At 41.4% G+C, this 23,081-nt stretch overlaps 1 protein-coding gene across 1 annotated transcript in view; it reads right to left on the bottom strand.

The window, feature by feature from the left end:
* TTLL5 (tubulin tyrosine ligase like 5) overlaps positions 1-23,081 on the bottom strand; it is a gene marked incomplete at both ends in the record, with an annotated part of 117,359 nt that overhangs the window by 11,729 nt on the left and 82,549 nt on the right. Inside the window, 2 exons of the mRNA XM_079537529.1 lie at positions 3,555-3,775; positions 12,241-12,418. Coding sequence (XP_079393655.1) covers positions 3,555-3,775; positions 12,241-12,418 — 399 coding nt within the window. The remainder of the gene's footprint in view (positions 1-3,554; positions 3,776-12,240; positions 12,419-23,081) is intronic.

The raw sequence follows: 23,081 nt of genomic DNA, 5'->3' as shown, positions 1-23,081 counted from the left end.
AAATGCTGTTTCCAGGGACATCTGCTTCATCCCATGGCTTACAAATACTATTTATGTGCCTTCTGTTTCAAATTTTTTACACTCAGTTAGCAGCAGGTTTCTTCATGGTTCACAGGCAGCCAACAGTGGCAATACAAGCAGTGAAAAGGACCCAATCTGACTTCTGGAAAGAAAGAAGGGTTTGTTGTATCAGCTATTCAAAACCTATCTTTCCACTTGTAATCTGAGTACAATTAATCAAAACTATGGAGCCACAGGAGATCATTTCATGAGCCTGTGTTTCTAAGTGGAGCTACATGTTAAACCATTTCTCCCAGTCACCACAGTCTTTTTCCACATCTTTAATGTGAGCCCCAGTTTTCCAGTCCATTAGCTTAAACAAGGAGTCTGCTTTGGACACAGAAGAAGTGTGTCTAAAAGTCAACCCGCCATCTTTTACAAGTTGAGAGACTGAAAAAACAAGAGAGACCATAACTTGAAAACACAAGACTGAATTGTCTGGCTGTTTCATTACTCTTTTCCTTTATGTTTTGAGCAGAGAAGCATCCAACTTACTAGACTGTATCTGAATTAACCAGTAATGTTCACCTTTAGCATCTCACTCTATTTGTAGAAGTGTTTTCAACCACTTATTCTTTTCCTCCTCTTCTGGAAGCCATGTGTGCTGGCTAGGATAGAAATGATAACGCGTGCAAAAGGATAGAGAGGTCAAAGAGACAAAGTTGATTCTAGTTTGTCTTCACAGTTCAGTCTCTGGAGGAATTCTACAAAAAACTTGAAAAAGGTCGTTATTAAGATGTTAAACAAAAGCCAGGTGGTGCAAGAACAGGCAGAGAAATAAAGGTCTGACCTATTGAAAACTATGAAAAAAAGAAATGAGATACAAGAGCTTAAACAATAGTAGGGGATTAGTTTCAGTGAATCTTGTGGAAATAATACATAGCAGCGAGGAGAGATCTGTAAGGAGAGGTCAGGAAAGCAGCCAACAAGAATTAGGGGTGAAAGTGAGCAGTAAATCAAAGATGACCTGACAGAGAAACGAAGCAGCCAAGAAGCCAAAATTAGATTAGATGTTACAGAGAGGGATATCTGCCGCCTCATAACCTTAGGATACAGTAGTCTCACACTGGAAAAGTATAATCCTGGGTGCTACAATGCAAGAACTCTGACAAACTGAAGAAAATATAGTAAATTCAAGACAGTTAAGGATTTGGCAGGTGGAACTATTATCTGAGGTTAACAAAACCTCAGTAAGTCTAAACAACTTTAGGAAACTCTAAGAAATAGAAGGATTTTCAAAAGATGGAAAGTATTTGCAAGAGAAAGTGTTGAGGGTGGTTCAGTATAGAGGAATGAGGTACAAGAAGATGAAATAAAGTAAGAATTCAGATTGTGCATCAGGAGAAACTTTCTAATAATACAGTTATTTAGATTAATACAAAGCCGTCTGTAACACACTGTGGAGTTTCTTCCATTAAATTTACTTGAAAGCAGTCTGCCCAATGTCTGAGAATACTCTGCACAAAATAACCAGGGACTGTAGAGAACAGGCTAGAGAATGCAAGACATATTTCTTATCTCTAATCTAGATTCATTTGAGGCAGAGGCTTGCCTCTATCCACTCTTCCATGCATCTCTGGTCTACTCTTGACAACACATTGGGCTAGACTGAGACACAGCAGCTTTTAAATTATTAGTTCTCAGCACGCTGGAAATATAGCTAGGCACTGGTGTTTTCCATGTAAGTGAAAAAATGTTACTTCAAGGTCCTTTGAATGACAAGAATGGGTTCTGAGCTTCATACTGGAGTCTAAAAGGCAACTTGGAAAGTATTTCCGGAGTGGCTCCTTGCAGCCTTCAATACTTGGATTAGTTTGCTAAAATTCTGAAGGAATCTTTTGCTTTTTTTCCCCCTTCTGTGCATTTTTGGTGCTGAACTTTTTCCGGTTTTCCCACACTCCTGCCTGTCACAGAGCAGAAACCACAAAAATGCAGCAAAGTAAAGTCTGTCCAAGGAGCTGCAATTCCATCTCATAAGAATAAACATTTCTTCTGCCAAGAAGTGAGCACAGCACACCGGCATCTTCAAATACACATCTCTGCTGCCCGACAGAGAGCCCCACTGACACAGCCTGTCACCTGTACTAACATGAGCTATCCAACATTAAAGAACTCAGATATCAAAATCACCAGCATATACCTGCCAGACCTGATGCTTGCATCTGCATTTGCTGAGTTGACAAAGTCTACTGACATCTTGTTTTCTTTTTAGATAGTTTTGGAGATTCACTTAATATGCTAGCTCTTAAGATAGTAAGAGTACAAGCAGGAAATACACAAGCTTCCCACACACTGACAGTGCCCCAGCATCTCCATGAAGTGTCTTCTATCACTAAGCTTTTATTAAGCCTCCTCTCTTTAAACCAGGAAGCAAACAAAGAACCAGGAAACCTCACAGGAACCTGCTCTGAAAGCTTTACGACTCTTCTGGGTATAGAGTATAAGAGAGGAAGTTATGAATGCAATTTCTGCCCTTCAGGAATGAAACACGTCTGAGGAAAAACTTGCCAAAGGATGTAATTGACAGAACTGCATTAGACCAAGAGAAGATAAACAGAGAGAGCTAAGGGAGCTAACAAGAAATGGAAAGGATAAGAAAAATGGAAAACAGAAGCCTTGCTCACATTCTTTCCTGATACACGGAATACAACAAGAAATGGAAAGGAAGGTAACTTAAAATCAGTAAACAACATTTCATGGTAAGTGTGTTATTTTGTTTTTAAAGATAACATACAGCAAATTACTGTATTTTAGAATGGCAAGCACTGTAACTTGAAGCTTAGTAAAAGTTAAGGAAGGATGAGCATTTCTACAGATAACAAGGAAAACAATCACTACATTAGACATAAACATGTTAAATGAAATAAACAGTTCTGCCTAAAGGCATAAGTCAATCATCATACATTAAGCTTATGGGAAAACTTGGCTCAAGGCTAGATTAGCTTCTTAAGGATACTGGTGCTTTACTTACTTTTTTTTCTTTTTTTGGCAGCCTCTTCTGACCCGCCAGACTCAAACCCTCATCAAAGATTAAATAAGGTGCCTAAACACAGCTGACAAGTTATTTGCAACACCTGCATGGGGCTGACACATAAAACACAAAATCTACAGAAAACTTGTGCTTATCTGGGGCAGCAGTTGGAGGTTATGTAGACTAGCCTGATGCAATTAAAATGGCACTAGCAACTTGCATTTAGGTAACTGACTCCCAACCTGGACAGGACTCTTCACTGATTCATTCTGGCAGTTTCTATGTAGTTGTTTGTATGTTGTTACAGTCCGGCTTACCTTGCCACTGTGAAACATGAGAATGCACAATAGTGCACATTTAATTCAGTACTTCAGTTCACACAGATCAAGCTATTATGAGATTTGTCTTGAACAGCCTGAAAGACCTATGTCTGAGTCACACGTCGACAGGTTCTGCTCCTATACTTCTTTTTAGTGGAACCAGTGCCAACTTCCTGTTGTAGATGGAAAGAGATAAAACTTACTTGGAAATCCTCTGGGCTGCAGTTTTTCTGACCACTGCCTGTCTGTGGTTTGCTGGAGGCTTTGGAACCAGCTGAGAAGGCGTACACTGGGATGGCACCACTTTGTGCAAACTGGCTGCCTTCTGGATACCTGAAGTGGCACTTGATGTCTTGTGCGCACCAGAGCCAGGAGACATAGGCACATGGCTGGTGCTGGATTGCGAGTAGCTGGCAAAGAGAGCCTGGTAAAAGCAAAACAAAACAAAATCATAGTAATTGGTGATCCTCTCCCTGAGTATAGCTGATAGCTGACAGATGAGAGTGACATTTTTGTAAGGGAGAATCTCTTCTCAGTGAAGGCAACCTCAAAGTTTCAAGAGCAGTTCCAAGCACAAAAAGAACAGTTGTCAATGAAGTAGTTTTAAGAGCTGAACTGCAGCATCTAGGAAGGCAGAGAAGCTTATTACTACCACACAACAATACTGTTCTGGAGGAAAAAAGAAACCGAAAGGTCTTCCCCAATCTAATCGTGCAATAGACTTCTATAAACAAAGTTTTTGTTGCTTTAACTGACTTTCTGCCTTTACCCTGTTTAGCTGTTCTTTGTCTGCAAGCTGGGATTAATACAAAGTTCTAGGAGAAAAAAAGGCTAGGTGGAATATGTTAAAATACCAGATCTTCAGTCCAACCCTGTAGGTGCTTCAAGTAATTGGAAAGCTTTAAGGTATAATCTCTGAAAAAGGAGAGTTGAGGTCAGCAACAAAACGGAAATCCCCAGGAATACCAGGGAACTGAGAATATTTCTATTCCTAAAGCAAGTGCGAGAGTAAGCACGTTGAAGATTTGACACAGAGAACAAAAGAATCTGCATGTTGTGAGCAATACACCGGCATGGCAGGGAAAGGGAAATGGCTCCCTATGAGAGCTCTGCAAACTACTCAGCTCTTTTTAGAAAGGAGTAACTTGCTGGGATTTCTGCCTTTACTTTCCTTGAAGTTTCTATTGCCTCTGCCCTGGGAAGCTAAGCATAGCCACACAGTTTGGAAGCTAGAGGTCAGTGATAGGAGATGAAGGGGATGGCTGAGCAATTGCCTGTCACCTCAGCATGACCTTGGCAGCAGTCCACTTCACTGCATTTGTCCATAGCTCCTTCTCTGGTGAAAAACACACAAAGCCACGGAGAGTGGGCTCCAGAGAAAACCACAGTCTGAGGGCTGGCTGAATCTCAGCACACAGACAGGAAAAGCCCCTCTCCCCCGCAGTTCTCTGGTAAATGGCAAGGCAGTGGTGTGTGGGAAGGCGTTTCTGACAGGCTGAGCTCTAGGGAGAAAAGGAAGTGCAGGAGCCAAAACAGGCCTGTTTCCTAATGAAAGTTCACTGACAAGATCCTCCTGAGCTCCCAATTCTTAACCTCTCCCTCCCCTGAAGCTCTACCTTGATCACAGCTTTCAGCTTTAGAAATAAGTAGCTGGTGTAAGTGCAGAAGTCTGGAAAATAGCAGTCACACCCCATCTCCTCTCAATGAAACAAACCAAAACGAAACATGGTTCACTATGTTGCATCCTAGAGTCTCCTGCATTACAGGGGTGGAATAGAGACCCTCAAATCACTGCACCCCCTTCTTACTCAGGGATGCCACTTCATTGTTCCCTGCTTCCCCTACACATGCTTCCTGTGGGTGTTGGTTTTTTGTTTTTTTCCTTCTTGTTTTTAAAATCATTATGAACCTGGTGCCTGCAAAGCACACAGTCTGAACCCCTTCCCTATATTAACAGGAATGTGTAGGGAGGACTGTGACTCTCAACAAAACGGCAAGAATGGATGCTCTAATGAAATCTGATCAGCAAAAGCTAGGCTGAGATCTGTCTATGGAAAGATCATGGATGTTTTCTTGAGGATAATGGAATTCCAAAATAGCCTTTGTCTCCATGCTGTGCTGAGATTCTGGCTGCCTTCCAGGCAGAGATAGAAGCTGACACAGACCATGGCTTCTGGATTCAGCTACAAAGCATACTGCCCTGCTGTGAACTCAGTGGGGTCAGAACAGGAAACCAGGAGAAGCTACTGTGCAAATAAAAATGGGCAGCTGAACAGAACAGAGCCTGACTGCAAAGGTTGGGAAGATGCTCCAGAGATACCCAGAAAGTAGGAGATATGCCTCAGCACTCAGGATTCTGAATGATCTGAACCTAGTTAGAGCAGAAGCCTTAAGAAACCCTGCCAGAAGCAGTCCTGAAGCAGGTAGCACCCTCCAAAATGATGCAGAAAAGGACAGCATTTACCCTATCTAGCACACAGAGAAAGTGATTTTCCCCAAGCCACAGTCAGAAGTAACATGAAAAGTGAGGCTGTGATCTCAGAGAAGATCCTGACTCTCAATCCCCTATTTGCCTCGTTCGATCACACCTTCGCTTGCATCCACGCCTACACACGTACACCGTAGACAAAGTGTCTCTTTTTGTATTGGATAACATTTTTAATCAGAATATCTCAACATATACAGCTTGTATATAACAATGCACAACTAAGAGTATTAGCCAGTAGCAACTGAACTAGGGCTGCTCACGACTGAAAGCAGGGAGGTACTGCAATACTTTGAAGAAAAGCAGATTAATGAACTTCAAAAACAGAAAGAATGTTCCTGGCACTTAACCATCCCTGTACCTAACACCCATTCCTAACACAGTAACGGAACAAATGTTGCAAGCAAAAACATGCTCATTCTGTGACCAGAGGAGCTAATGAAACTCATTTCCTGTGAATCTGCCTTGGTTTTGAATCTTACAGTTTCTAATATAAAGCATGTGCCAAATTATGTTTCCATTCATAGGTTTGAAGTATTCTTGTGTGGATTTTCTGCTGTATAATTAGGAGTGGCCCAATGCTGCAGCTTTGCCTTGATGAGAACAGTAGCTGAGTACCCGTCTCAGATTCACAGCACTTTAGTTTCATTTTCATACTTTCATTTGTATAAAATATAGCTTTGAGATTTCTATACCATGGTAATTTGGTTTAAATTGAATCAGTGAGCCTGACAGCTGAGAGACCCAGCAGTATATAAGAACTGACAAACGTATTCACATATGTACTGCACAAAGATGTGTGTAGTTATGCAGAGAGTTCCTAATTGTTAATGCTGGAAACTGAGATGTTCATAAGGAATAAATCATAACAAGGATTTAGTTAAAACAACAACAACAAACAAACAAACAAAAAACCCCAAACCCCAACCTTTTAGAAAAACAACTGCATTTCTGATATTGCAAAAATACAAAGAATCAAAAGGCTTGGATGACTTTTGGATTTATACAAATAGTTTAGCACAGATTCCTCTGAACACATACTAATATGCTCAGCTAAATCAATTTGGATGCAACAATCAGTTGAGTTAACAATTCACAAAATGGCAATAATAGCATATTTTGACCTTATTGTTTAACTGTCACAGTGTTAAACTGCAGAAAGAGAAGAATCTTGGGGTCATAAATATATCAAAAGGAAGAAGAGAAAATTCAAGGTATTCCCTGGATGTCCATATACTAAAATGAACTGATTTGGTGCTTTCTTCCTTTTTCTGTCTTTGATATCAAACTGGAAGCCACATCATTGTTTAGAATGATACTGAGTGTTACCATAATCCTAAGAATAGCGATGAGATTGGAAACATGGCACAAAGTTTCAGGTGGTGTAAATCACAGACCACTGCTTTCAGAACAGTTGTTCTGCTTTACCTAGACTGAGATTTTGACTCATCAGCATCACAAGATTCAAATAGGAAAGATGGCATTTAGCACATCTACAGGGAAAACAGTCAGAGGGAAAAAGCTGCAAAGCAAGAATAGCAAGAGACTGTAGCAGTCCAATATATAACAGTTCAGAAAACAGTTAATGATGTTTAAGCTGCATTCAGAGAGGCCTTATGTCCTCAGGCAGGAATAACATAGTTCTAGGAATATTAGGAATGTTATCTTGAACACACAAAATTCTCATTAAGATCAAGTAAACTGCAGGGAATTCAGAAAAGAGTAAGATACGTGGAAAGGGATGATGCTTGCCGAACTTGACGCAGTAACACTTCTGAGAACTACCATCTTCAAATGACTGAAAGATGAGAATTATTTAAAGGATGAAATTAGTCCAACGTTTTATTGCATAAAATCTACTTACATTTTTGATTGAAAACGTGATCATAACTGACCACATAACTCATTAACGTGATTTATGTCTTGGTTAAGATGACTTTTTGTTTTTTATATAAGCAGGATGATTCCTAAATACAACTGAACTTTCCTTATTTTAATTTAGCTTTTTATTCCCATGTGACATGTTTGGCATAAAGATCTGAACTCAGTAGATGCTAGGCTAAGCAGACCGAACATAGCCACACAGAGAAGGAGGAACCTCCCTAAAGCTACTGGCATTCTTCCAGTACAGGAAACAATTAGAGAATAAACAAGGATGGTATATTCACTGCCTTGCCAACTGCAATAGAGATACTAACATTTAGGTCATAATGTGTCACACGAGGTCTCCTTTAAACATTAAAAATACTGCTGTAAGCCTGGTTTTCTTGTCTTCTGGTTTAATTTTGTAATTCTTGTTCCTTGTTTTTATTGGTATCAGATTTAAGCTTCTTGTCTCCACTTTCCAGCTCTGTCCCTTCTATTTTTTTTTTTTCCTCAGGCTTTGTATTGTCTCTATTCCTGGTCCCTACCACTGCAGAGCTTTATGCGTTTATTTGTCAGATTGGCATTCAGTCAGCTTGGTGCTTTTCTTTTTATCCAAAGAATAAAATACCTGTTCTGCCACTGAAGACCTATTTCCACCACACTGCAGAGTGAGAACTAACCTCCACATACAATGAGTGGAAATTGTTATTTTTTTTTTCCCCTTCTACACAGTATTTGCTGCCCTGCAAGCTGCAAAATGCTTGGAGGCGAAATCATCATTCTGAAGTGTCTGGAAAGCACTCAACCAAGAGTGGGTGCTACCACAAAGAAATACGCAATAAGCTCTCATGATCAGATACATCCACAGCATGGCAGTGGGGAGCATTCCTATTACACAAACAATTGGCTAGGAACTTCTGTGCTTTCCAACACAACTAGCTCATCTCCAACATATCGAACTCATTAACGCACAAGCAGAAGCATTTGCCCGCATTATTAATCATGGTGCTTCTGTCATTTGTTCATATGCTATCCATTTATATACAACTAAACTAGCTTATTTGTCACAGGCGGAAGGAAAAATGGGCAACTAATCATGTTGTATGGTCATGCCATACCCAAGGCGCCTTGATAAATACACCTCAGCTACTGAAGTTGCTGGTCTGCCTTCCAACAGGAACTTGAACAGTGACGTGAAATGTTTGGCTTGAACATGTCCTGCACGCATTTTCTATGACAGTCTTTCAAGTAAAAGACCTTCCCCTACCGGGGACACGTTTATTTTGTTAATAAACTTTCACAACTGCAAAGCGTTACATAGAGGTGGTCAGTGTCAATCAGAGGAACTGACCACAAATTGTGGAGATCATTTTCTAGAGATCATCCAATAAATGCCTAACAGCAGACAAGGCTAAAACAATGGTTACCCAAGCTCCAGAGCAGCCCTTTAATTCTAATTAAGATAATTCAGGAAGATTCAGGTCCCACTAAAAAGGGTGAATCCAAAATTGTGGAGCCCACAGACCCGTATTCTATGCTTTTCCATTCTTGAAATGCAGTGAGGTTAAGTACTTGTTCTCCTCTTTATCATTCCCTCCCCTCACAGCCAACCTCTGATGGTGGCACCGAGTCTCCAAATAGTTCTGCTAAAACTTCCTCCCCCTTTTTATCACTTGTAGCACTTAGAATGTTAGGAGAAGCAGTGGAATTTCTAAATACACATAGAGTTTTGGGGGATCTTCTCCAACATATTTTCTCAGATCAGAGTACCAACTGTTGATTGTGTCCGGAACAACCAGTTAGTGCTGTGACTGAAAAATATAATCCTTCCGACCCTGTTGGGGACTTCCTATAAAAGATCCAATTGATTCTAAACTCTGACCACTCCCAGTTATGGTATCTTGTCGAATACTATTAAACTTTCTCCATTCCAGCATCCATGCCAAACTGCATGGGAAGAGGGAGTGACAGAGAACATGATACTGTATCAGAAAAAGGCATTACAGGGAAGGCATGAGAAAAGAAGAAAGCAAACAAGGAGATGCAAAGAGCAGCACTGAATTTGAGGGTCTTAAGCTATGCAGAGCTCAGAATAAGAGGCTTACCTTATTGCCTTTCCTGCATCTGTAGTTGTCACTCTGATTAAGGAAACAAGAAATGCCTTCCATACTTTGTTGATATGACTTTACTACAAGACTGGTCAACAGCACTGATACAAGGATGCTTTATCATGAAAGTGAAGATAAGGCTACGTGAACAGAGGGAGGGGGGAGCTGACAAACTTGAATGTAGCAAACAAAACAACAAAGCACAGGGCAGACTTCATCACATGGGAAGGTACACTGCTGAGAGAGTTGGTAGTGAGAGTTAGGTGGCTTAGGTGACACTAACCAGAAAATGTGTTGAAATCATGCTTCCAATGGGCAGCAGAAAAAAGTGGACTGGACACCAAGGAAGGAGACATAAGGTAGGGATTGTGCAAGTAACAGAAAAGAAAGGGCAGTTCCTGGATGGTCAGGTCAACAAACTGAAGTCTAAGAAGGAAGGGATCAACAATAGCAAACTGGAGAGGGAAGTCAGGTAAAACAAAGATGAGAGTAGAGCAATGACTGGGAGGGGCATCAGAGGTTCCACACAACTGTGACTGGAAGGGGAGGTCTGGCTGACTCCATACAAAGTTTATTGTGAGGGGATGTGTCCAAAAGACAACCATGCTATCAAGATATAGTTTTCACTACAGAAAGTCTGACGGCCCCCATGTTCAGCAAATCCCTTTCTTCATTAATGGCAACTTCAGAGCAGCCTGAGCCTGTGGCATAGCAATGGCCTCAATACTGCAACTCTGAACTGCTTGGCTCAGAGAGAGAAGGGAGGGAGAGCAGCAAGGGGGATCTTGTGGGGGTGAGTGGAGGTTTAACAAAGAATCACTTTAGCAGAAACTCCTGAGTAATGGCACTGCCCGAGGCCAAGAATAACATCAGCTCAATGTCAGCAATTAGAAGAGGGCTCAGCCAGGCCCCATGGCCAGCTCTGGCCTCCTCCTCACAAGCACAAGCCTGTTTATAGTCCTTTCCCAAGCTCACGAGCAGCCACTGCTACCCACCAAGAGCTCCTTGGATGTGGATGAAAGGAAGACCTCCCGCTCCTGCTCAGAGGGGCAGCAAGAAATCTGTAGGTGGGGGAATTTGGGGACAGAAACCATGTGGCTACGTAACAGCTTTGAGAGAAGGAGTGTAAGGAGCAAAGGGTGAAGGACCCCTCCTTCAAGATGCTCTGAGAGAAGGATGGGGGCAATTTGCCTAGAAGATATTCTCAAAGACTCTGACCAGTGACTCATATGCTTCATAGGAGGGAGAGTGGGTGTTCAGACCTCCACGTTAGCTCCGTTCGTGGTTTTGTTGGAGTCCAGTCCTACCAGACTGTCCAGCAAATATCTCCTTTCTAATTGAGCAGTCTCTTTTGAGTGGAGATTTGTTCACCCAAACACTTCTTTTAGCAAGGAATATTTTCAGACATCATCTGGAGGAAAAAAAACACACCTCCCTCTCCAAAATAACAAAAAAGGGTAATGAGTGCAGCAGTAAGCTAACTGTAATCTTGGAAGATTCCCCAGACAGGACAGAAAAGCTGTTCCAGTCACAGTGGTCCACCCTTGGCATCTAGGAATCACCCGTCAATAATATAAACCCATTTTCATATTTCCTCTAGCACTTGGGCTCTCATCCCATTTTTTTTTTTTTCCTAGCAATTGTAACAAAGGAGTCATATGTCTGTCAGGTGTCTCAGAGCACAGCAGTGAAAGGAAAATATTTAATACCACAATATCAAAATGAATAGACTTTGAGAAGATTTTCAGGGTTGCAGAAAAAGGTTGCACCTGGCATGAGGGGGAGTGGCCATGCACCCTGCACAATGTAAGATCTTAAAAGAAATTAATGTGGTTTTTTTTTAGAAAAAAGATGCAGATTCTCCAAAATAATTTTTAAGTTTGCTAGCATGCTGCTTTTTTTGGTAGTTACATCTTATTAGAAGAAATCCAGGAGGAGAAGAATTTAGTCGAGCTAAAGTCCTAATCTGCTTGCCACAGAACATACAGTTGCCAAATACAATTTCAAGACCCCAGATTTGGAAACACCAAAATAGGAGTGACCAAGCTTGAAATACTACTACCCATGAGCAACACGAGTAAAGACAGAACTCTGCAATTCAGTAACAAGACTGAGTGACAAAGAGCTGTGGGGACTATACACAAGTTTAAGGCTGCCTGAGGCAATGTAAGGTAATGCTCTGAACTTAGGCAGAAAAGAAAGCAAGCACATGCCAACAGCCAGGATGTCAATGTGGTGAAAAAGGCCAGCAGGAACTGCAGCATCAAAATTTTATTAAAATCACTGCAGATAATATTAGTCTATTGTAATACTCTGGAAGAGCTATTTCCTCAACAAAAGCTGTGCCACATGTATTGGTTTGAGGTTGTTCCTACTTAGCTAAGACTTGGTCAGCACTATTAAGTCCAAGACAGGAGCTTTCTTAGTTACCTGGTGTCGGGCTTGGCTTTGCTCCAATAGCTGTCGTGACTGAAGTTTTTGCTGTTGAAGTTGCTGCACGGCTAAATTCAGCTGATAGTTGGGGTGTGCCAGTGGACTCCGTGTCATTTTGCTGTAGACACTGTTCTCCACCTCCCCTTCCCAGGCAAAACGATCACTCTCTGGAGCCCTGAGAAAAGAAAAGTCATCACATTTTTGCTTGTTTGCCAATATAGACTCTTGCTTACAAGGCACCATTGCTTCCTAAAACCTCCTTAATACTTAGACAGCTGTGAATTTGTTTTAAGTGGCTTCAACAAGCACAATACCTGCTACAGGTACCATGTGCCAACTGCTGCCTTGTTAAGGAGCTTCTTGAATTCTAGGGCAGAATTACATTAATAGCTGTAACACCATGTTTGAGAGGAACAAAGGAAGATAAAAGAGAAGAGAAACTTAAAATTGGAACTGTGGCTGATCAGCAGTAAGGAGATGCAGTGTTGCAACAGGAAAAGAGCAAAAGATTAACATTACTAATGAGATATTTATTTGCATTTGTAGAGATTGCCAGTATGCTAACACAAGGCTCACACCAAGTACATGCATGCTGCAGTGAGGGTAGAATAAAGGCATGCAAAATAATTCCCTCAGAGAGGACAAACGATTAGAGGGATGAGACTGCAACTGTGGCTTACACTGACTCCACACAATTACAATCCAAAAGATGTAAGGGGACTGAAGATGGGTTCACTTCTTTCATCATGTATGTAATGCAATCCTTACCCAGAGAAAAGGCCTCCAGCAAAGAGGCAGTTCTTATAACCCAGGCTTACATAGTGGAAGTTCAGCTGTGGTCTGCAACTTGATAAGTACTGACAGAAGCTCACCAGCTTGCTTTGAAGTTTGTAAGCTGTGGTGAGAAGGCAGTACCAGCGCACTTATGCAAAAGGCTGCAGGGCTTTGCAGAGAACAGGTGGCAGACTGACAGAGCCACACGTTGTCCTGAAGAGGCTACGATGGCCCAGCAACTCACACACAGCGATCATAAGAGAGGATGCCATACAGCCTACTGTATCTGACACTCTGCCTAATAAAACCTTCAAGCCCCAGTGCCTGAGCTTCCCAGGCTTCAGTTGATCTCTGTCATGTTTCTCTCAGCCACTCTTTTCGAATGTTGCCCTTTGGTTCCCAGGGCAGACTTTCCTTGTGTTTCCTGTGTATGTCATAACTAACTGGGTTGTAGAAGATACTTGTTGTCTTACATTTCATGTCATAATTCAGAGGGTAGGTTACAGTTTTGGCAAGAGTGTTAACTGTAGTCTCCTTGTTTTATGATATCATCAAAACTTACAACCTAGCTTTTCTGAATGTGTCACAGCTTCCCCTATAATCTTCATTATCAGAGCAGCTCCTTAAAATGTTCTGAATGATGCTTCAAAACACACCAGAAGAAACTACCAGCCTTATGTACTCTCTCAAAAACAGCCTAATGTGTATCTTTCAAAGCAAATTATAACAAGGACTCTAACGGGTACCTGTCCATACTCAGTTCCTCAGCAACACAGGAGTAAGACAGTCTAGTGGAAAAGAAGTTCAGCTGCCAGTATTTCCACCCCTGCTTCCTCCACCACTACCGCATTTTCTCTTCTGGGCATTAGCATTCTCTGTTCTAGGGATCCCACTTCCTCACTTTGTTGCTTCCATTGTACCCCGGCACTGCAATACTGGATGCATTACTATTCTTCCCTGCTATCTGCTGCTACACCTCAGCAAGATTCTCAGTTCTTTTTCTTTCACCAGTGCTTGGAAAACTGTAATGTTGCTGAGAATACTTAGGCCTTGAAAGACAAGCTGTAGAGGTTTGAACCTGACTCTGAGGTTAGATCTCTTGGGAGATTAGCTCTCCTTTTCTGAACCTGCCATTCTTCTTCTGCCCTCTTTATGGAGCAGGAATCATCTCCTCTTATTGGTTTATGAAATAACAGTTCTCTAACATCATCCAACATCTGAAAATGTTAGTATAAAATTAAAATAAATTTCTTAGGCTTTCAGCTTTCCTCACTTTCCTCTCCTGCAACACCTAATTTTTTTTCTTTTCCTTGCCTTCCAAAACTCTTAAGATACCTTTTTTTACTCGTGGTCCTGTAAAAGAATCTCAGATACTTTCCCCTTTCTGTTTCTGTCTTCAAATGAGATGAGTATCAGCTCTGGATCCACAGGTGTTGCTGGTCTCCCAGCACTGTCCCCTACTGGGCACGGGATGCCACAAAAACCAGTGCAGAGAATCTTTGAAACGATTCCCAGCTGCCTTCTCTCCAATCTTACCAAGTGGTTTAACAGCAGGCTGTCGCCATTTGGACTGAACTCTGACCCCAAGGATAAAAACTGCTCTTTCCACTGTGTAGATACTGACTTCCTCACCAATCCAGATGTTAAAGCTCCCTGGACTTCTCTCCTGTGTGAAGAAGCAGCTGCAGTCTCTGTTATTCTTCCAGTAAAGTCAGAGACAAGCTCTTAGCGGAAAAGCACAAAGAACTGTGCTGAGCTGGGGACGTACCCTTCGGGAGATAGCTGGGGGTTACTGCAGATCAGCTCTTGAAACAAACATCAAGTGCAGAAGACACAAAGGTGAGCTCATTCAGGAGATCCACAGAAGACACATTAGGGCTAGGTAAGCAGTTTCATTACTTACACATCAGTACTACTAATAGATCATGGTCTTCAGTATCTCATTTGAAATAATGTTTTATTTGTCAATTTGCTTTGAGTAACGTTTTCACACCAGTTATTCCCCATTTGAGAAAAATTCCTCATTTGAAAAAAATGTTCCCAAAGACAGTAAGCCAGCATGATCCCATGGGGATACCTCTCATGGATCTAATAACTAATTAAAAGCACGTGAAACGAGACAGAATAAAGGGACAGTTTCCACATGAATCTGTGCTATGGTCTCTGCTGTTCAAAACACTTAGAAATGATCTAGGAAAGAGTGAAATTTTTTAAAAAAGAAAAGTTTGCATCTGAAAAACTGAAAGTCACTGAGAATTGCAAAACAAACATCACATTACCAAAGAAAATTACCAAAGGTATGGAACAACATATATTGTGGAACTATTGTGGGACTAAATAAATAAGGACTCTTCATTGTGGAAAAAAGGACAACTGCAAGGAAGTAGGAAAAATATATTTAAATTAATGAGGTTCAGGAAGAAGAAAAATGGAGAACAATTACTTCTCATCTGTAAGATGATGGAAAAAAATATGAAGCCACCAGACGAGCAGGTTAAAACAAATAAAACAAGGCACTTTTTTTCTTAATACGTAATTAAACTGTGGATGCCTTCATGTTACAGGAAGCTAGGGATACCACAAACGTGCAGGGTTCAAAAGTAATTGTACAAGCTAATGTAAGCAAGAGCCACTAGAACTGTATATATACAAAGATAACACCTCCTGCCCAGAAAATCACTGAGTCCCAGAGAATACTGGGGAATTACCATCATTGCATAACATCACCGAATGCTCTCCCCCCATTGTTTTCCATAGGCTGCTGCCTGAGCAGGACACTGAGCCATACAGTCCTTTTGGTCTGAGAGAATGCAATCGATTTTGTTTATGCATCAAGAGTCTTGAAACAAAATCTGCTGCAGGTAGCAGTCAGAAGTTAAGAGGATTCAGTTAAGTTCCACCATTCATTCTAGAAACTAGCATCTGTTCCAATTCCTCTTGTATCATCTCAGAACCTGCAATCCATAAATTCAATCCTTTGATCATAAATAATGCCTAGGAAACAAAAGATTGAGTGATTGGTTCTAAAACATGAAAGTCAAGATGAAATGAAGGAGATAAAATTGATATAAATGAAAACTCCATTGAAGTTGGACCTGCTGATAGCCAAACTGGCTCTGTGCCACACATGTGATATATAGTGACGACAGTTTGTAGTACTGTGAGGGCCACTAACAATGGCAGAACTTCAGCATCACTTCCTTGATCCCCATTTCTTCTGTTTTGAGATAACTAGCAAAGGATTAACTATTATGGGAAGACAAACTCTGAAGTCTGATAGTCCTGTTTTTAAAAATGCACGGAGAATGCTGCCTTGATCCAATGTTTGTTCACTCTCAAAAACTTTCATTTGTTTTCTAACTTGTTTTCATCTAATTTGTCTCCTATTTTAACCAATACTACAGAGTACAATAACTTTTTAATGACATAATATTACCCAGATAAGTTTAAATTAAACTACACAGGAGGACACTCTTGAAACCATACTACCAAATCTTTAGGAAGAACTAAGTTAGAAAAGCCAAACCAATCCCACAGAACTGGCTAATATTTTCTTGCACTGCAGACGGTCATATGCAAATCCCTACAGTTCCAATACATGTATCCTTCACATCACATGATGCAGCACAACAGTGCTCACTTTTTTTCTAAATACTCTGCTGAAAGTACTGTTGCTTGTCAGAACAGATTTCACTCTCACGGTCTGCAAAATCCTTCTGGATTGAATATGCTCGTCAGCTGCCATGGGCTTTTCTTCTATAGATGGAAATCAATATAAATTCATAACTTAAGGCATAAAATATTCGATAAGTGAACGCGCACGCATTTGCAAATCTTTAGATCACTTTCATAGAGGGGTAGTTTATCAGCACTTTCAGAAAGTCCCCATATAACATATTACCACGTTGCTGATACTACATCTAAAGCCAAACTTCCCTTAGTACAAGAAAATTGGGCTCAGGAGAGACTCAATATTCTGCTGCCAGTGACATGCTCCAGCTCTCAGTCTGTTTGCCATGCTCAGAGGAATGCATCATGGTATGGTTCCTATCCTCAGCCTCGTCTTATCAGATGCCCTAACAAAGCAAGATAGCACCTTTACGCCCTTCCTGAAATTAGCTTTTCTGCTTAAGGTATTCAGCAACAGATTCAGCACAGTAATGAAGCCTGTAAAAAGGCTGTAGAGGACCTCACAACTTAATAAATACTACAGGGTTCACATGGTAGAAAAACTCTATAAAAACAACCTAGCTGAAAGAAAAGCTTTTTCCACAACTCACATCTTTTTAGACAAAGTCAAAAATAATCAGAAAGAAACTTGTACCCCCAGTGGAAATGATGGTTCATTAAGAGTCGGTACCAACAGGTTTGCTTGTTTTCAGTTCAGAATTATTCCTTGTACGATAATGACTCCTCGAATGCATATCTGCTTCTGTCCTTACTACAAAGACTGCCTGTTGGGAATCTCAGACCTTAGAGGTGAGAGAGAGAGTCTGGAGAACGGAAGACTTCCCTTTGGTTGAGCAACCATGCAGCCAAAATCAAAGTGCACAAATCCCTGGGCCCCAATGGGATATACCCATTCAGATCAATGGGTCTGCTCAGCCTGGGGAAAAGAAGACTGAGAGGGGATTTGATCAATGTTTATGAATATCTAAAATACAGGAGGAAACTGGGCAAGGCCAGACTCTTTTCAGCAGTGTGTAATGGTAGGACAAGGAGCAACAGCCTAAAACCAGAAAGTAGAAAGCGCCATACAAGTACACGGAAGAACTTCTTTGCAGTGGGGGTGACAGAACACTGGAACAGTTTGCCAGAGAGGTTGCGGAGTCTCCTGCTACGGAGATATTCAGTACCTGCCTGCATGGCTACCCATGCGACCTGCTGTAGGGAATGTCCTTCAGCCCAGAGGTCAGAATTTATGACCTCCAGAGGTCCTTTGCAAACCCTGCCATTCTGTGCTTACAGAGGACAGGTATATACATGTATGTACGTACATGCAGATGGGAAACAGAAATTCCCGCCTGTGCCACCAGAGGAGATTGAGTTTCATTCTATCAGCCAAGCTGGTTGTGAGCTATCTTCTCACTGCTTGCTCAGGATTATTTATGGGTTGCTTAGTCTAGAGACCTGGCCAGAATTCAGACCTTTACTATGTACAGGAAATCTCAGCTTTGGCATTATGGTCCATCTTTTGTAAGCAAGATTTTGTCCTTCCAGCAGCTCTTAGGGCTACTCAGTATTTTTGGCAAGAAACCCACTGTGTTCCTTTCTTTGAACTGCAGCTTTTATAAAGCCTGAGCCAGAATTCCCTATTCCTCTGCACTGACAGAATAAGACTCTCTGCTGCAAACTTTTTGTCTCACAAAAGATACAAGCTTGCTTTCCAGAGAAATTTCAATCTCTCTCTCTGTTGTTATGATCACAACCTAGTCTAAAAGTGCTAGAACACAATGCACTAACCTTCAGGTTTGCTGGTCCTAAATTCTCTTTCCTGCTTTGGTTATCCATGAGGATGTTATTCAAAAATCATTAGCTCTCTTCTGGTGCAAGCAACACTTTCATAATCAATTACTTTCACCCGTGCTAGAAGCTAATGCAGATATACTGCAGTTCTACATGCTAATAAAATACTAATAAATGCTAATACATTTGTTCACTGACTACAGGGGGAAAAAAAAAAAAAAAAAAAAAAAAAAAGAGAAAAAAAACTCTAAATAAAGTAGCTGCTGTAAGAAAGGAATGGGGTGATAAGCTTCTACAAAAAACATGGATGCTGACTTCTGCCCCTACTTCAAACGGATTTATAGGAAATGCCAAGGAATTAAGCTATAATCGAGTCCACTGAAAGCCAGCCAGAAAATCTTGTAGTTATTTTGTTATTATCTAACATATAGCAAGTCCTTACTGAAAGAACAACTTCATTTATGCTTTCATACACATTTCATGCTTTCATTAGAATTTCAGCTGAAGCCTTCTTCCAATGGCACAGCTGGGCACTTGCTTGACATTGACTCCTGTGTAGCAGGCAACAATATCAATGCAGCATGCTGGTGTTTCCCATATATCACTTAGTAAACAGAAATTTTGAAACATTTGAAAAGTGCTTACGTCTCACTGAAAGGTATGCAAACTATGCTCAAATTACTTGTGCAAATGGAGCTTCAGCAATCCTGAAAAATAATGCTTTACGTGTAACTCTACTTAGTTTGTAAGAAGCAATAGGATGACAGCAGGAGTTGGTATAAGCTGGAGGTCTACAAAACTGAGTAAAGAATTCTCATCCTTTCAGACTAGGTAACGAGCTAACAATGATGTTTTATATCCCCTTTCTGTAAAGGCTTGAGCTAAGGAGGAGCAAGGGCCCTCTCTGGCAAGAAGGGAACATAGAGCATTTATAAATCATAGCTCCCACCTTGCCAAGGAATGTAAGACAATCTCAGGCAGTAGTTTCTTGCCTACAGGGCATTCAGGTGGTATGACAGGTCCAGGAAGCTTTCAGTACAAAGCCCTGGTGGGCACCAGCTGCTAAAAAAGTAGTTGGCCTAGTAACTAATGACTCCATCTAGCGTGGCAGCTCCCAGCATCCTGCTGACTTATGCTCAGGCACTCAGAAAAACATCAAACATTTTCTTTGGCACACTATGTGTTTCTTCCATCCCTAACAATAGGCCCTAGATTGGGGCTGGCTATGGAGCAATGATAAACATAGTGGGACAAAGCCCAGGACGCTGGGGGCCTGGCTGAGATGCAGAGCAGTCGGGCCTCTCACAGTGCTGCTTGCCTCAAGGCTTTTCTTTGTCTCTTCTCCCCCTTTCCCTCCCCTCAGATTCAAAAGCAGTAAATTAAAAATTAAGAAACAGAACATCAAGCTTTTCAGAATGGTTTGTTCCTGTCCTCTGCTGTTATCAAGAGTCTCTAGGAAAGAGCCATTTTGGTGTAGCTTGGTCAGCAAGAGCTTCTATTTTAGCATGGCCTGCAGATCTGACTGCTGGAATATGCAGACCCCCTACAACACAAAGCAGCTATACTACAGAAGTAAAGAAAGGCATCTTTCCAAAAAACATCAACAGGGAGAACAAAGCAGTTTTGATACTCCTAAATGAGCTCTGCCTGGAACTTTGGAGACCCCATGAAGCCCAGAGAGCTGTCCAGAACTCCCCTGGCAAAGGTACAGCCAGACAGAGAAGGAGCAGGAAGCAGAAGGCCTGTGTAAAAGGAGGAAGCCATCACCTAGTCTGCCATCTGCTTTCAGGCTCTGCAAAGGAAGCCATGGAAAAGATTTCAAAGTTAATAAGCAGCCTATCGAGACTGCATCGGCACAGTAAATGTGGAATGGCATTTTGGGTTCAAATCCAGTTCAAAGTGACACATACAATCTCCCACAGTGAAGGTGTTACAGAGATGTAGGAAAGCTTCTGTCCCAGAGCACCAATCAAAACTTCTCTTAGTGATGAGGCACGGATGCAAGGAACTTGTAATAGGTTCAGCCTTAGCTCTTCTGCTTCCCACTTTCTCAGTAGCCTCAGCTGCGTCTACCTACAGAGCAGGTAAGAAAGTCATCAGCATCTTCATGCTGTAAGACAGCAGATGTACCAGGTGCAGGTCAAGTTGGTTTAGGGAAAGAACAGAAGTTCTGTGGAATTAGCAACAATTTCCAGATTCTTTCACGGGTTAGCGATTAGAGCTAACAGAGGCACAATTTAAAGAACCCAGAACATTTTTATGTGCATAGTTTTAAGCAAGTCAGGAGTCCCCCTCTGCTATTCCCACAATTCCTCCTTTACACTGAGAGAGTTGCTGTTGTTACAAGAATTTTATTGAAAAACAAAGATGCATGCAAAAGCATCCAATTTGTCTGCTTGCAATGCTCATGTCCTAGGGGCTTGGTGGAGTCCAGGTGTCATATCATCAGCTGCACAACAGCACAGACAGGTATACACACTCAGTCTTGAACTTTCCCTAACATCCCCCACTAAATTTAGATTTTCGCATGCTCTTCTCCTTACCTCAGATCTAAACCTTCACTACTAGACCTATATCTCCTTCGAGCTTAGTCAGCCTCACCAGACTTTGGCCTTTCAGACCTTCGTGTGCTTTTCTATAAACTTTCTGTACTTTAATCAGTATTTGGGGCTAGAAAGGCGCTCAAATCTGAATGCTTTCTGGATGCAGATGCACAATAGCTATAGTGGAAAAGTCCCTTGTCTGCCTGCTCCTTTGTTATATTCTAACAAGTTCTATCCAAATTCCTGGGCTTTCTCCTTTTCTGATATATGCTGCTGATAATACAATATATTTTATTTCCTGCTCCCTGGCATCTGTAAATTATTCCTGCTTTTTCCCTGACACTGACTTTCAGAGTAAAGATAGATTTTCTTATAAGACAGACTGTGTAGTAGCTGCTAAATTCTGCTGCAGATTAGGAATTAAGTGCATTTTAGGCCTTAACTCTCTATATACAGGCAGGCTGGATTTAGCAGGTTGGAAATGAGGTGCATCAAACAGATTTGTGGCAGTCTAGCAGAGGAAGAACAAATTGAGGTTATGGAGTACTAATAAATCTCTGGAGGTAGGCCTAATCTACCTCAGCTATTCCAAGATTTAGCTGGCATTATAAACCTCTTACTTACAGGAGCACTAAACTTGCCAGTCTTTAGAAATGAAATATTTTCTCTTCAATGGAGCCATTTTTCTGATGGGGCCTTAGTAGCATCCTTGGCTGCAATCTCTCATATCTGGGGAATAAGGGGCTGGTAAAAAACAGGTTTTTTTCCTTCTCTTTACACACGGCAGCTTTTAAATTCACTATTAGAAAGACTAAATGAGGAAGAAAATTAACAGCCAAATGGCTGCTAAAGTTCAGTGCCACCATGCTGCTGTGGTTTATCAAGTCACTGGAGAACCAGTAAAGGTAACTAAGCATATCTTCACCATGTGATCCAGATTAACAAGTTCACCTAGCCTCAGTGAATGCAAACAAAGGGGTGAACCATACAGAGTGAGAGGTGGTGGTGGTCTCATGTTTCCCGCACTTAATTCCATACTTGCAAATGCAAGCAAGCTAGCAAAAACATTTTAGTAACAAGATATGCGGGAAGATTAACACAGAAGCCAGCTACTTCTTTCAGGAGGAAGCCTTGGGAAGGATAACCTGCCTACATTTATGACTTGTAATTGCCTGAACTGCCTTCCCCCACAGCACCCCCCCAAATTTTAAAGCACTAATTAGATATGAAATTCGAACAGAAGAGATGGATTTTGAGTAATTTCCCCTCACCACTACTGTGCTTTGCTTTGACTGGGAAAAATCATTCAGACTTGGGTAACAGGGTACCTAACTGCCACCTTACATTTGCCCTTTTATCCTATCCAGTGAATTCAAAGCACCAGGAATTAAGATGCATTGCTGTGCCACTTTCAGATGGGAAAGGTGTTCCTTGCTAGAGGCTCCACTATAAAACAATAGCATGGATTGAGTGGACCAGCACAAAATGTGACTTGTACAGACAGCACAAAAGCTTACTGAAAATGAAAACAGAACAGACTGTTGGGCTCTACTTATTCCTGATTATACGTTTTGTTAGTGGATGGTAACAGTATCGCAAGAGGATGAAAACACAATAGGCACCACTATCTGCCTAGAATAAGCTTAGGCTGGGTCTGTAAGTGAAGACACTATTCTGCCACTGTCCTGGAAGCGAATACTCCCTAGCACTGTTCAGAGGCGCAAGGGTTAAGTCAGGACCAGTAGTTTAGCCCTGCACCCTGTAATGCCTTCTTTGAAAAGCCGCTCACAGTTTACAGGGAAAGAGTGAGAGTGCAGCTGCTCTCCCAGCCAACATTTGGTTCCTATTATAGGGAATAAATCTCCCCCTCCCCCTTTTCTATTTTTTTTCCCCCTTTTATATTAAAAGTCCATCAAACACATTTTTTTCTCCTTAATATTTTTCCATTAAGTTTCCTCCTGCGTAGGCTTTCCCAGAGTGCTGTGCTTCTCACTAGATGTGCCCAAGCAGCAGCTGCAAGATCCCACTGGAATAACAGAATGGGGAATGAAGGGA

The sequence above is a fragment of the Tetrao urogallus genome, assembly GCF_951394365.1.
Source record: "Tetrao urogallus genome assembly, chromosome: 6".
NCBI classification, from domain to species: Eukaryota; Metazoa; Chordata; class Aves; order Galliformes; family Phasianidae; genus Tetrao; species Tetrao urogallus.
Note: the sequence above shows the minus strand (reverse complement) of the source record. Positions and strands in the feature narration are given on the sequence as shown.